General features: G+C 31.1%; 2 protein-coding genes across 6 annotated transcripts in view; both read right to left on the bottom strand.

Moving 5' to 3' along the window:
• The window catches only part of LOC127699106 (uncharacterized), a 197,993-nt gene that overhangs the window by 61,135 nt on the left and 120,513 nt on the right, over positions 1-16,345 (bottom strand). The window lies entirely within an intron of this gene.
• Positions 1-16,345, bottom strand: part of LOC127699128 (tetratricopeptide repeat protein 8-like) — a 46,544-nt gene that overhangs the window by 512 nt on the left and 29,687 nt on the right. Inside the window, exons 8-10 of the mRNA XM_052202871.1 lie at positions 11,688-11,859; positions 10,313-10,435; positions 5,932-6,015 (exon numbers count right to left, since the gene is read on the bottom strand). Coding sequence (XP_052058831.1) covers positions 5,932-6,015; positions 10,313-10,435; positions 11,688-11,859 — 379 coding nt within the window. The remainder of the gene's footprint in view (positions 1-5,931; positions 6,016-10,312; positions 10,436-11,687; positions 11,860-16,345) is intronic.

Raw genomic sequence — 16,345 nt, 5'->3', positions numbered from 1 at the left:
AAAAATATAAAATAGGAAATGCACAATAGTTTCATAAAGATTCTACAAATTTTACACTGAAATCTGCCAAGTTGTCTATGGACATTGACATTGTAACGGTACATTATTATTATGTCATAACTGAACGTGCTTTACTATTTCTGCAACAGTTTAGTCACAAAATCAAAGACGAATGTGTCCATGGAATTCAAGAGATTTTTTTTTAAAATAGAACAGCCTGAGAAGGCACACCTGTAGTTCACTTGACATGCTTGGATATATAAGCTGTGAACTTTTACTGCTATAAATAGAGGCTTCACTGTGACTTTGAGATGAAGAAAAGCAATGTCAGTGCTGCACCTTTGCTTTGGGATTTATCAAGTGTTTATAGGGATCTTTAGTCCTGAATTATCAATTTACATATCATACCCCCATTTTCTGTTACAATGTTACTTAAGTTTTTATCAGGTGTGTATGGGGATTTTGAGTCCTAAATTTACACTCCATTCCAGCTTTTGTCATCTACAATGTTACTTAGATGTTATTAAGTTATTTTTTTTGCTGTAAAACATACAGCACTGCACTTGCATTTTCAAAACAGCAAAGAAGAAAAGTAAATATTTGAATGTTCTTAGAATACTGTAATGAGACTAGCTGTAGTTTGAGTCATGAATAGTATGAACAAACTTACACACCATATAAAAATTAGAAGATGTGGTATGATTGCCAATGAGACAACTCTCCACAAGAGACCAAATGACACAGAAATTAACAACTATAGGTCACTGTACGGCCTTAGCCCCTTTTTCTGTTTCAATGTTACTTAAGGTGTTATAAAATAAATTTTTCACTGTGAATCCTGCAATGCCTTTGCATTTTCTATGGAACAAACAAGTCACAATTTTCATAGAATGCTGGAGAAGGACTGTAGTTTGAGTCATCAATAGTAAGAACAAACAATTCTTCAACTTAATGCATCAAACTGTTTGATTTGATGGATTATTATAGCTTGTAATCTTGACAAACAGGATTCATGAAGAATAATTTCATATTTACTAAGAGATATCAAAATCAATAGACACTATCATTTTTGAAAGTGTTCAATAAATTCATTTTGAAAAGAACAAATTTTTTCATTGATCAGATTCATATAAGAGTTAATAAACATTCTTTCAAATTCTCATCCCGTGAAAAAAATCTAACGATTAATGAAGTGTCTTTAAAGACAAGATTTTCCTCCCATTCATTTGATTCAATGATTTTTTACCAATTGATCACATTTAGATAAAAAAGACTATTTAATTTAATTATTCAAAAGAAAGCTATGATGTGCTATAATGAGGCAATTTTCAAGTAAATGCTTAATCAACCTTAGGATAAATAGATTTCACTGGTCAATCACTTCTTATAACCTATGTTCTACAAATAAGAAGGTTTTTTGATCTGCTGAGACAAGTAAGAAGACACCTGGATGGGTTTTTGATATTTAGAAATTGAAATATTCAGGTGCAGAACATGTTCTCAGTACAGTCAAACCTGCTATAAATGTTTGTCTATAAAGAAAAAAGCTGTCATGTCAACCTCTTCTTGTCTGGCTGTAGTTTGACCTATAAATTTTTAACCTCATTTCAAAGGTCACTTCTCTTATAAGGTCAGTTTGCTTTAGTCAATATATCATACAGGTTGGACCACTATGGATAACACCAAGAAGAGATATAAGGTACTCTGGAAGAGATAACTGATCCTGGTAATCAGTTCTATTAGTTAAGGAATTAGTAAGGTCAGAGGTCAACTACTTATTTTTTTGCAAGTTACTGGCAAACATACAAGTGAACCATGTTGAATTTGCCATATTTGCTTATCTCCCTTATTTACATACAACTATTTTTGAAATTTTAGTCTTTCTGCAAGTCCAATAATTCCTTTTTTTTAACTCATGAGTCTTTTGAGATCACTGATTTTGGTAATGTTGGTAAAAACTCCATAATCTTTTTTAATGCAAAAATGTATAGGCTTATTAAATGCTGTGTAGAGTAAACTGGACTAATTGCTAAAAAAAAATGCACCATTAAACATGGAGAAAGAATAAAACATCAATTTGATTAAGAAACTAAAAATTCATTAGTTTTATGTAATTTATTAGCTATTTTTGAAATAATTCATTTTCACACTGGAAAAAAAAGAATAAAAACCTTTTATCTTGATTAAAAAATAAGACTAACACAGCCCTTTTATTCTTTAATGGTCATTTTACGTCCAATAAATTTGATTTAGTGTTTTAAATGAAATTGCTTAGTTTCATTTGTACATTTTTAATTCACTTTCAAGTACATTTTCTTTGATAAAAACTTCGTCACCAATAATTCTAATAAATATTTTGATAATAATGTTCAGATTTATTGCAATAATTGAATATTTTTGGATAATGTTGTAACAAAGAAAATCCAATAATTATCAATAAACTTTACCAAGACATGTGGATATTTTCAGCATTATTAGCCAAAGATCTTTGTTAATGCAAGACCAATTCACTAATATTGAATAATTGTATTCCTCAGACAATTTGTATTAATGGCGTATAAACGATGACAATCAACCCGCCAACCCCATTATTACATTTATTCCTTCGCAGGAAGAGAGGAAGTTGTTCTCTGTTTGATTACGGCAATTTAAAACTTGACACCAAATTTAGTTGTAAATACTCGATATCACAAAGTAAAAACAATTACAGATGTTATATGACAAGGATATTGAATGGATCAAAGTATAAACAGTACTGTAATGCAATGGTCAATATATTGATTATATTCTGTGAATATTTCACAATCTTTAATCATTTTACATCCAAAACAACCAACATTATATCTAGATTAGCATGGCTGTAATGAATTTTGATCATTTTCACTAACCTAAAAGAAAAAGAAAAGTCTGTCCCTTCTAAAATGTTATTTTTGCATGCTCCTTTAGCTTGACAGGGAAATCGCCAATTGTAATATCACATTTGTGTGTAATGTTGTACCTTACCTTGGAAACATACATGGTAATTTTCATCCCCCATTTATGATCTTAGGCTATTCCTTTGCAGTGAAATTGCTGCAAATTCATTCTTTTTTTCTGGCTGTTAGTCAGATGTATTCAAATTTTAATCATCTAAATTTGGGTTGACATGACATTAAGCAATCATCAATCAATCAAACAAAGTTCAATAGAAATAGCTGCTGAAATAAATTTGCTCTGGAATTCAGGTACATGAAGATTTTGAACAGATATATCATGTTATGGAGGGGTATTTGCGAAAAATACCAGTCAAGGGACGGTGAAATTTCCCAAGCTGCTAGGCGAGGGAAATTTGGTCCCAAGACTGATACACTCAATGTAGAGTACATAACGACCAAAGTTGGCATTACTGGTATTTTCCATCCACTCACCCCAATTTGATTTTTATAGTATAACACTGTTTATATCCAAAATATGCAACATGACAGAAATTACATTTCAAGTTACCTCCAGAATTATTCAACAACAAAGAAGAACTCCATGAGAATATTTCTGATGAGATTTTTTTTAGAAAAATTCGTAAGGGGTTCCACTGTGTCTTGCCTACGATTGCTGCTGTCAGTGTAAAAGTGTAATGTTGACTTAAAGAGTGAGTACATTTATCAGTAAAATACAGAATTTTTAATCTTTAGATGCTATTTCTTGGTCTTGAAGATAAGCTTCTGTCCAAGTTTCATGTCAAATTTTTTTTATCCCAGACTGTCTGTAAATGTTAACTGTAAAACACTAATTAGTCCATCTATCAGAAAAATACTGAAAATGAAAATATATTTTCAAAAATTTGCATCACACATTATCTCTTTTAAATCATTAAAAAGCTTCTGCCAAAGTTTCATAAAATTCTATGAAGGTGTGACAAAGTATTTGATGTGTAACAAACTTTAACCCCAGACCGTATCCACTTGTTAACTGTAAAATAAACTAAGTCCATTTATCAGTATTTATTAAAATAGGGAAAAATGAAAATAAATATTTTAAAAATTTTGCTCTGGATACTGAATTTTGGTCATAAACAAGCTTCTTTCCAAATTAAAAAAAAATTCCATGAAGGTTTGACAAAGTTATTGATGTCTAAAAAAACTTTAACCACAGACTGTCTGGCTTTCGCAGGCTCGACAAAAATGACTGTCAGTGGATGACACTGATCTATTGTTGAAGACAGTTAGTTGACCTTGTAGTCTTTTAGTTTTATAATGTCATGGAAATGCTGTCTCATTGGCCTTAAAACAACATCTTTTGACCATAGACGGACTTGGCTATTGTTTTTAGGTCCTTTTTGTTCATATAGCTTTTCACCTTTTTCAGTTTTTATACATCCTTGGTTTTCAAATTTTTGGCTCTGAGAGTTCCCGATGAAGGTTAATCCAGAACTTTGGACACATAAAATTTTTAAAGTGTTATTTTCATTTTTAAAATGCTGTCTAATATCTGACTTTAATTAGATATAAGAAGATGTGGTATGAGTGCCAATGAGACAACTCTCCATCCAAGTCAAAATTTATAAAAGTAAACCATTATAGGTCAAAGTACGGTCTTCAACACGGAGCCTTGGCTCACACCGAACAGTAAGCTATAAAGGGCCCCAAAAGTTACTAGTGTAAAACCATTCAAACCGGAAAACCAACGGTCTAATCTATATAAAAAACGAGAAACGAGAAACACTTATGAACCACATCAACAAACGACAACTACTGAACATCAGATTCCTGACTTAGGACAGGTGCAAACAAATGCAGCGGGTTTAAACGTTTTAATGGTACCAAACCTTCACCCTTTTTCTGAAACAATTCTTGATAAAGCACTTTGGAGTCAGGACACATACAATTAATAAAGTTTTATTTTCATCATTAATTAACACTACTGATTCAAGAAAACTAAATAATAGTTTTATTATCTTTTTGACTTGCACTAAATCTGTTGTGTCACAATATCTTAAAAGTGCAGTAAACTTTTATTTCAGATATGTGGTTTATAACTGTCAACATTATTTTGTTTGACCACCTTGTTTTACACTGAAATTTCTACACATTTTGTGGTAATTACTAAGATTATGTGGTAAAGACAAGGATGTCACTTGTAGTAATTTTTGTGAAAAATGTATATACATCTGGACAGATGAATCCAGGTGTGGCTGCAAAGTTGTGATGTTTTCCATCTGTTTGTATATAATTCACGTAATTTATGGTTTTCTTTTCGTCCCTCAGGCTCTCTGTGTTTGTCATTTGTTTGTTTGTTTATTCCATCTTCACCTAATTTTGTGTTATATTTTATGCAGTAAGAATGTATTTTGTGAAAGCACTATTATAATCAGGTGCAACATGTAATTATTAAAATTCAAAATAATCATGAATATTTTTTACACTTGGCATAGAACAAATTTCAAACATTTACTCTCATCTTTGTGGATTTTTTTTGGCAAGCTTTCCAATGCAGTGTCATTGTGAACATTCATTTAAGTCAATTTTCAAAAAAAAAAAAATTTCTAAGGGTAGGCTGTTTCACTCTTACAAAAGGAAAAATACTTATTTTTTTTTTAATTCTGGATGTAAAACTTAGCAAGAATCTCATCTTATGTGTTTCTAAAAATTTAAATACTTTTTTTTCAATTTTTTTATTTTTTTTTTATCTTTATTCAATTTGAACATTTATCAAAATGGCCAATTTTAATAGTTCATACATTCCATTTTTCTCGGATGAACAATAAGGCTCATAGATGTTATTCAGAGCTATTAAAGGTTGAAGTCTTACAAAAATGAAATACATTATCTTAGTGAAGTAAATTGTCTGATTTCCAATGCAAGTTAATTGCTAAAAACGAAATCATCAAATTAAGCATTCTCTGTTGAGGGACCAAATAACAATAACAAAATTAACGCACTCAAATATATCACATACCTGATCTGCTAAAGCTGCCCAATTATAATGTGGTTCATACATATGTGGCGATATTATAAAAGCTGCCTGGAAAAATGATCTGGCCTGAAAATACACAGAATATTCACTACTAAGTTGTAAAAGTATGATATCAGATTGTTGGGTTGAATGTTATTTTCTGTTCATTTGAAAGGCTTGGGGTGATCAGATTTATAATTTGAGGAAACTACTGAGCCCAAAGTGAAGCATTTAGCTTCAGCAAGTACTCTGGTTTCATTATAATTGATACCAATTTTTGTGGAATCTTGGGTAAGGGTAAACCTAAATTTTAATTGTTCAACGAAGTACACCTTTTCTATATGCTTGTATTCAGACTTGCAAAACCATGAAATCAAATATCCACAAAATACAATTGTTCCGTAATCCATGAAAATAAATGAATCAAATACCTTCAGCAAGTAGCGAACAAATCTGTATATCTAGTGTAAATAAATGTAGGACTTTCACTAAGAGTCCTACATTAAATGTAGGTCATGGTAACACTTATTAATATACTATTTATAAAAAAAATGATTAACAGTTATTGTAGCACATAGGTTATACTATACATTTTCAACTTTTATTTCAAATGGGGAGAAAAATGCATTAATTTTATTCTTTGTAAGGGAAATAATATTACCAATTAAAAATGAAAAGCTAGCTGTCATTTTGAAAAAAAGAATTTCTCAAGATTTTAAAATAAATTGTATAATATTTCAAATTAATGTTTACTTTTCATGACAAGACTACCATTACACACCTTGCACCAACTGTAGTTCGAATAAAAAACTTGTTCAGACAAAAAACTTGTTATTACTATATTAGGAACCTGGTATATTCTTTTTTTGTATAAATAAGTCATACTCTGTATTCAATAAATAACAGTATCAAGCCTTAAGGTGCAATTTTGACATAAACAATTAATAATATCTGTGTATTAAATGTACAATAAATCTTTTCACCTGTATACTTGCTACCAAAAGAGTAATGTACCGTGCCACACTTTGTATGGGTCATGATGTAACGTCATATCAACGCAATGTTTGTTAATTTCAAAAGAGACAGCATTTATAGTTTAGTAATGTCGTCATTACGATCTTTGATGTCACCTTGAACCTTGCATGACAGAAGTTTGAGGTTCGGTCTGATATTTAATCTTTTATTATGAATTAACATCATTTAATCTTGTCATGCATTACATGTATACTTATAGTACATGTAACTGTTTGAATTTCGTATTTATGACAGCAATCTATGTTTTGAACTTGACCCCACTTAAAAAGGTCAAAAGGTTTAAAAAACATTTTTTAATTGAATGAGCATTTTTTAAATTATGATAGTAAACATAAAAGAAGACAAACAAACATGGAATTTAAACTATAAAACTGGACACAAAACATTTGATGAATTTATAGTTCTGTTACAAATTTAGACAAAGATTTATCAAAAATTTTAATCAAATTAGCATATGTGAGAAAAAGGCTGGAGGATAATAATGACTCACAATTGAAGAAAAATACACAAAAAATAAAAAGTAATCAATCAACACGTTATAACAGCTAAGCAAACAGCTTCATATTTGGAAATAAAAGATTTTATAAAGGTTCTATAATTTTTATCAAAATTGATTTAACAAATTGCACGAAAGGTCAATCTGTAGAACCTTTTTTTAAATTATATGCAAATTTTTAGTAATCTAAACTAATTTTTTTTGATTATGGTAAAAGGCTTCACTGTCATTAAATTTGCACGCTGGTTCTGAGGATGTATGGGAAAACTTTTTCTAATTATAAAAGATTGTTCTTTTCTTTTCAACAGTTATGTTATGAACCAAAAATATCCCAACAAACCACAAACATTGATACAGACGAAGAAAAATACCTCCACAGTATTTGGTTTTGAGCACCACTGTGAAAAACAAAGTTTTAAAATGTGCATGCAGTGCATCCAAATAGCTGTGATATCATGCCATGTAATCTTGCAAAAGCTATTGCCAGAATGTCATTTGCGTTTTCAAGTACTATAAGGGGCCTCGATGACTGAGTGGTCTAAGTAGTTCGTCAACTGTATCACTAGCCTGTAAACATTCAAACCCCCTACGTGGCAGGTGCCATTGACTCCAATCTTAATTGACTAGGATCGCCAGTTTTCCTGTCGTGGTTCTTTCTAGGGACTCTGGCATCCTAAACCAATAAAATCTGGCTGCCAAGATACAGCCAAGAGTAGCAAAAGTGTAAAGCCACCAATCAAACAATCAAATCTAGTTTCAGTTTTATCATACTATTGATAATGGATACCATTTTTAACAAAGTACCAAACATTAAACAACAGGATAAAGGAAATAATCTATTCATTTTTTAACACATCCTCTTTGGGGAATTAATCAAATTAAAAATATAATTCATATCGGAAACTGAAGATCAAAACAAATACCTTTCAAACGAATTTAATTGAAAATATATTCACTATACACCACAGAGAGTGTTTTTCACAAATAGACGACCATTAGTTTTTAATTTTCTTTCATGTTCTGATTCTGCCGATTAAGATTAATATGGTAAAAGTTTACGAGTAATCAGGAAACTAGTTTAACTCCTGAACATGTTCATGTACCTGTCCAAAGTGAGGAACCATGTTTAAATGGGTGTGTTTAGGTATACTTAAAGAACTTGGTGTTGATAGCAAAGCTTTGGTAGTCTCTTTTTAATTCATTCACAAAATTTTTGTGAATTGAGGAGACCACACCACATCTCCTTAATATGGTAATGGGCTTAAAGAGCTACTATTTCTTTTCCTTCAAAAATAGGGGCAGCCCTAAGTCTGCAATTTATAGGGGACCCTTTGAACAATGGACCAGAAAAGTCTGTTGGACCTTGATAAAACAGAGGTAAATAATACTTTTGTATAAATATATCTAAAAATGATACAACAATCACAATCAGCCTCCCCTACTTGCGATGGACTGAGCTACTTACAAAAATGAAAACTTGTCAATGGATTGATCCTAGTAAGCATTATTGTATAATGCAGTGGCAGATCCAGGGGGAGGGGGGTTTCCAGGGGTTGACCCCCCTTTTTTTGACTCTCAATGCTTTTGAATGGAGACATATGGCTGGGAACCCCCCCCCCCCCCCCCCTTTAAAAATGGATGGATCTGCCCCTGTAATGACGGAATCTGCTGATGTTTTTTGATAATCCAAACTCCATGTTTGTAGCATGATGCAACACTAAAAACATTACTTAGCCTATTATTCTAAGGAAACAAAATAGTGGTAACTCTTTAATATTGTGATAATGCAATTTACATAAATGCCTTGTAATGAATATTTTTTATATTTACCTGAGTTGCCTATCAAATGAATAAGTGCAAATGTTATAAAATTCTGTGCACAATCGTAAAAAAAAATAATTCTTAAATGCACCCCTAAAATGACAGAATAAGGGTACAATTTCAGCAAATTTAACCCCTGTCAATGTTCTCCGTCTTTCTGTGAAGTTCAAGGCAATATTAAAATTGTAATAACTATTCAGAACAATCACATTTGACTTTATACTAATCATACATTGACATTTATTGTAAAAACAATCACTTTGTACAAATTAGATAATTACTTCATATGTATCTACTTGTTATTTGAGAGTAATTTATTAGTTTTTTATGTGATTTTGTACATACAATACTGAAGAAGGCTGTCACTTAAGTTTACTTCAAGTGTCAATCGTTTAAAATATTTTAAGTGTTTAATCCTGTAAATCATGAATTGTGGTCAGAGGTCCAACATCAATGTTTCATCTCATAAATCATGAATTCTTGTCAGTGGCCAGAAGAACATCAATAAAATGCAAAGTGTTTTTATCCTATAATTCACGTCATCAAAATTGTGTCATGCATAAAGTCATGAAACATCTCAAATAGTGTCTGCTTTATATCACGTAAAACTTCAGTGGATACACTGCAAGGAGAACCAATGATAGACTACCGTACACTGATTTAAAAAAAAAAATACAATATAATTTTGCCTACCAGATTTCTTCTATAAAATACAAGTTCATCTAAGTACCTTACAAACTTAATCTTTAACCTACTTAATGTTTTGTACCATGCATTAGATAAACTCAGTATACATTGTTAACCTTCAGTTTATTTTTCTGGTCTTCTTATATCTTGCATGTAAAAATCAGGGTACAAATATACCATATGCAACTGATTTCATTGGAGTAAAAGTAGAAATGTAAAATATGTTACTGACATCAACCCCGAAAAAAACCAAAAATATCATCTAGACTTAAGCACATACATTTGATATAAACAGACATCAAATGAAAAAGAAATATATATACATGCATTATGTAGTAATCTTACCAAATCTATGTGGCCTTTCCTCAGTTCTAAAACACCTAAGTTGTTATAGGCTTCTGCATGATCGTTATTATTGGCTAAAGTTAGGCGAAAACATTGGTAGGCAAGATTCATGTCTCCTATACCCTAAAACAAAAATATATGAAAAGTCTGTCAAAAACATTGGTAGGCAAGATTTATGTCTCCTATACCCTATTACAAAAATATATCTAAAGGCAGACGAAAATTATAGTAGACAAGATTCATATCTTCTATACCCTATAACAAAAATGAATCTAAAGGCAGGCGAAAACATTGGTAGGAAAAATTCATGTCTTGTAGGGACTTGTACCCTAAAACAAAAATTTATCTCATCAGGCAAAAAATATGATATGGATATGAGCTTACAATGGCTGAAATTTCGCATGAATTTCATATAATATCTATGATACCCGTGATCATTATTGGTAAGGCCAAACATAACAGGCTTTCCTCCTATAGAAAAATAGGGTAGGTATAAAGGATTTTTTTTATTTTACTAATTTTTTTTACCTTGAATATATTGGGGCCACCTGCAATTTTGTCACTATTCATTATGAAAAGTGCCAATAAAAACTTTAAATACTGTAAATTCAGAAATTATTGCGTGCATTTATTATTGTGATTGTTTAAGAAAGGACAAAAATGTGAGGTTAATTATTGCGATTTCAGGACAACCTGCGTACAGATATATGTATCTTATATCATAATGCGAGTTCTTATTAATGCGATACTACCTCAATCGTATTATTCGCATTAATAAAACCCTCGTAATAATTTCTGAATTTACAGTAGTAAGCATTTTGAGGCATAATAAAAAGGGTAGATAAGGAAACCCTAAACAGAGTTTTCAAGCAAAAACAAAGATGAAGAACTGCTATCAAAGCACTTCTCCATTGATATATTAGTTATTTTATTGGATTTTTGTTTTTGTCTCCTGTACATCCAACCCATATCCTTCATCCTGATACAAGTTTACAAGTGTCTGTAATACCAGTCCATATACCTGATCTGTTATTGTATGCATATATAACACATGCCAATACCAACCAACATATCTGCCCTGTATGGTTAAGACTGCAATTTATCTCCTGGTATATTGGTTGGTTATTTCTAGAAGTGTCATGCTCTACATATGCTATGCAAAATGCTCACTTGGAAGTCTTATGCTTTGGACATTTTGACATTGGTCTTATCAATTTTCCAAGTCAGATTTTTACAGATAAAATTTTGTTCTGATGTTGTCCTTAAAGCACTGGCTTTGAATAATGAAATATCTAACTTATTATGTCAATTTTTGAAATACTAGAATGTTTAATATTTTCAATAATGAATTGAAAATGTTCTCCGGATTACTTACCAAGGCAATATGTCCAATATTAAACCAAACATCAGCCATTGTTTGTTCTTCTGCTAAAGACAAGGCCCTCTCAAAACATGTTAGTGTCATATCATATTGCTGAGCATAAAAACAACATAGTCCTAAATTACTGAACAACTCTGCATTATATACTCCCATCTGTAGTAAGCGTCTGAAAAATACAAAATAACCAAATTACTTAATACATCTATGTTTGATGATATTTTTTTAAGCAGACGAAATGTATTTGAAATATAGTATTCATTAATTTTCACTTTCATTCACCTGAATCTAGTTTTTACAGACAAGCGTCCTGTTTAATTCGGGATGTTTATTCCGATCCATGTGTTTTGGAGATTCCATGCTCTCTGCACTTTAACATCCCTTGAAATAATTTTAGGAAGGGTCCATAGCAGGGGTATTGCAAGGCTAAATTTCTAGTACTACTCGTCACACACTCCCTTTTTGTGGCAGTCTTAAACTTCCTGTCAGCATCACAGTAGACCTATTTTGCGTGATCCTACCTAATTTGATTGGAAATTTGTGTTCTACTTGCGCTGTTATTAAACAACATTGCTCTTTTCAGTTTTGTGACAATCATAACATGAAACCATTTTCAAATTCTACTTTAAAACATTCAAAGTTTTTATGAAAACAGAATCAGATATAACTTTACTATATATTTTCTGCTTGGTACAAGAGAGGAGAAAGATACCAAAGGGACATTTAAACTCATAAGTCTAAAATAAACCGACAACGCCATGGCTTGGTAAGATGACATTTGACAATACAAGTACACATGTACTATCTTTCTTTGTCACATCATTGATTGATTGATTTATTGTTTGTGTTTAACATTACTTTCAGTACTCTTGGCTTTATCAAGTTTTTGTTGGTGGAGGAAGCCTGAGTACCAAGAGAGAACCACCTACCTTTTGCCGGAAAACTAGTAATCCTAGTCAATTAAGATCAGAGTCAAACACACCTTGCCACAGGAGGGGTTCAAACTCACAACCTCAGTGCTAAGTCATCACTGTAGATGCACTACTTTAACCATATGATCACCTAGACCCTGTTACATAATGGAAGTATTATACTTTAATGGTTATATTCTATATTTAATTGTTGCTTTTCAGAAGTGTAAAATAATACAGAAATTCTGGAGCACAATCTGTAATTTGAAAACAAATCAACATCCCCAAGAGTTTAAGTTCTTATCACAAATACAATATTCTTTACTGATTGTTAATCAATTCAATGGTCCATACTTCAAAAAAAAAATCAATTATACAGACTCCCTAACTTCTGATTGGACAAAAGAAAATACCATGGACTTTCGTTTATCAGACTTTAATACAAATAGGTCAACCAATGTGCAAAATCACCCAAATTGGCTTGTGTTTCATTTTCAAATAACTTCACAGATGACATGAAAACCAGACCAGTCTAGAAATTGTTGCTGAATCAAGTCAGACACATTACTTAGACTATGCAATTCAATACAAGCTGCATTATGACATCCCAACATTTGTTATCACAGAGGAATACTTATATGTATCAATTTATTTCTCTCCTTCGGAAAATCAATTTTTTGGAACAATACATAATACGTAATAGTAATACTCTTTCTGTTTTTAAAAATAATATTATAAAAAATCATATTCAATTTCATTTCACAGTTTGAAATGATTGATGATGGTGTTTTGAGTGACTACAATGACTATAAGAGTACAGTCTGATATAATTACATCAGTATGTGGGAATCAAAAGTACAATTTGTACAGAGTATTAACAACCATAACAGCAAGTAATTTTGTTTTGTTATTAAACAAAACCTGCATCATTTAATTGCATGTGTGATTTTTAAATCATGTTTGGTAAATATTAATACTGCTTCCTGGAATAATAAATACAATTTCTGATGAGGTTTTGAATTTGAATACAATCAGAATACATTTCTAGTAATGGATTGGTGATATCATCCATTTCAGTCATACATTTACACCTGGACTGGGTTGCAAAAACCGTAATTAAAGTTAAACATCATTTAAATTTTTAGCGGTAATTTATTCATTAACAAATATAAGATTGAATTAATATTCAAATTTTTTAAACATCATTAAACCTTAATTGACAATTGTGCGACCCAGTCCTGTTTATTGTATGGCTTCAATTCGTAAGGAGACTCCAATGCAACAGACTAATTATTCAAAAAGCAATAAGTCATAATCTTTTAGAATAGAAAATCATGGTCTATTGTCCCTATTTTGAAAAATGTTCTTATCTGTGAACATGTGAAAGCCTAATAGTTGTGGTAGTGCAACAACCCAACACTTCCAAGCTTACCTAAAGCATTTTTCATACTCAAAGGTTCAATGACATTATAGCATTTGGTTGAAGCAAAAATTCTAATGGGTACATCAATTTAGCAATTTTTCGTATAACCACGGGCCATAGCTTATATAACTAAAATGTGAATTGTTTAGTTGTCCACAATTTATATAATTCAGGCTATCATAATTGGGACAGACAAATAAATGTACTGAAGTACAAGAATCTTATTGTTACATTTCCTCAAACTGTTGGGGTTCATATCATTATAATTTAATGACTGTAAAATCACATTTATTCCTTAGCCCTAAATTAGAGGATTACATAGGTAAAAAGTTTTTTATATAGATTAGACCGTTGGTTTTCCCGTTTGAATGGTTTTACACTAGTAATTTTTGGGGCCCTTTATAGCTTGCTGTTCAGTGTGAGCCAAGGCTCTGTGTTGAAACTGTACTTTGACCTATAATGGTTTACTTTTATAAATTTTGACTTGGATGGAGAGTTGTCTCATTGGCACTCATACCACATTTTCTTATATCTAAAGAACTATTCTATTTTGCAAGTCAGACCAAATTACAGAATGATTCTGTACTTTATCATGTGGTTCCTGACCATATCTTATAGAATGGATGCAAGTTTATCAAATTCTCTTATTTCTTCCCGTCACATTAAATGAAAAAGATTTAAAATTTTTTACTAGTAAAAAGTTTTCTATCTAGATGGATAGACTAAATTACAAACAAAATCACCATTTAAGGTGTTTAAGACCAAATCGGTTCAGTTTAATTGGTTCCACCTGATGACCTTTAATAATTTTATTGTTATAATATCACCAGTACTTAATATAATGTCTGAGATAAGGTCAGTAATCATTCCTCAATTTACATGTATAGTGACATTTAATGACCTGTTATCTATGTCGATATGGGGACAACCCTCGTATAGATTCACTTATCTCTCCAACACTTTCACCTTAATACCCTTAAGATATAGTCCGATAGCATCAAATATTTCATACTTAAGCTATAAATTAAGGTTTGTCATGGTTCAGTTAAAGTATTAAAATTGATAGATTTTTTTTTGTTATTTGAGGAAATCCTAAAAAGATTTATCCATATCATCCAGTATTTTTTTTAGGAAATTTGTGTTCATTATTCTATTATTATCAAATTTGGCATAATATACACAATTTTCAAAGGCGCAAAATGGAAAGAGTTTTTCACAAACAAAAACAGGATTGAAATAAAATGTTGACACAGAAATATGTCTCACCTGTCAGAATAAAATTTAGAAAAAGACAATCTGATGGACAGATGAACATTGCTGATTAATTCAAAGTCACTGAACCATGAACTAGTGGGCAAGGCCTAGAAATGGTCAACAAACTAAGATGTACAGTCAGTAATGAAATGTAACTATATAGAAAATATTGTTATCGATTGTTGGTACATTGTATCAAACTAACTTAAGCAGAAAACTAAACATTGGAAATTGGTAATTAATTGAAAGTCACTGAACTATGAGGGCAGAGAGTCAAAATAGTCGTCAAACTGATATGTACTGATAGTACATGTAATACAACTTTATAGAAAATATCGTTGATCTATCACATTTAGTTCCTATCAAACAAACTTAAGCAGAAAACTTAACATTAAAACTTAACATTAAAAATTGCTTATTAATTGAAAGTCGCTGGACCATGACCTAGGGGACAGGGCCTGGAAATAGTCGTCAAATTTATAGTAATGCAACTTTATAGAAAACATCATTGACCTATCACAAGTAGTTCCCATCAAACTAACTTAAGCAGAAAACTTAACATTAAAACTTAATATTGAAAATTGCTTGTTACTTGAAAGTCTCTGGACCATGGACAAGGGAACAGGGCCTCAAAATAGTCGTCAAACTGATATAAACTGATAGTAATGCAACTTTATAGAAAATATCATTGATCTATCACAAGTAGTTCTATCAAACTAACTTTAGCAGAAAACTTAACATTGAAAATTGCTAATTAATTCAAAATCTCTGGACCATGACCTAGGGGGCAGGGTCTCAAAATAGTGGTCAAACTGATATGTACTGTTAGTAATGAAACTATAAACAAAATATCATTGATCTATCACAAGTAAGTCACAAGTAGTTCTTATCAAACTTACTGAAGCAGAAAACTTAACATTGCAAATTGCTAATTAATTCAAAATCACTGGACCATGACCTAGGGGGCAGGGCCTAAAATTATTTGTCAAACAGATATGTACTGATAGTAATACAACTTCATATAAAATATCATTGATTTATAACAAGTCTCGTTTTTATATAGATTA

Source organism: Mytilus californianus, unplaced genomic scaffold (genome assembly GCF_021869535.1).
Source record: "Mytilus californianus isolate M0D057914Y unplaced genomic scaffold, xbMytCali1.0.p SCAF_4, whole genome shotgun sequence".
Classification (NCBI taxonomy): Eukaryota; Metazoa; Mollusca; class Bivalvia; order Mytilida; family Mytilidae; genus Mytilus; species Mytilus californianus.
The sequence above is the reverse complement of the archived record's forward strand: the minus strand, read 5'-3'. Positions and strand labels throughout refer to the sequence as shown.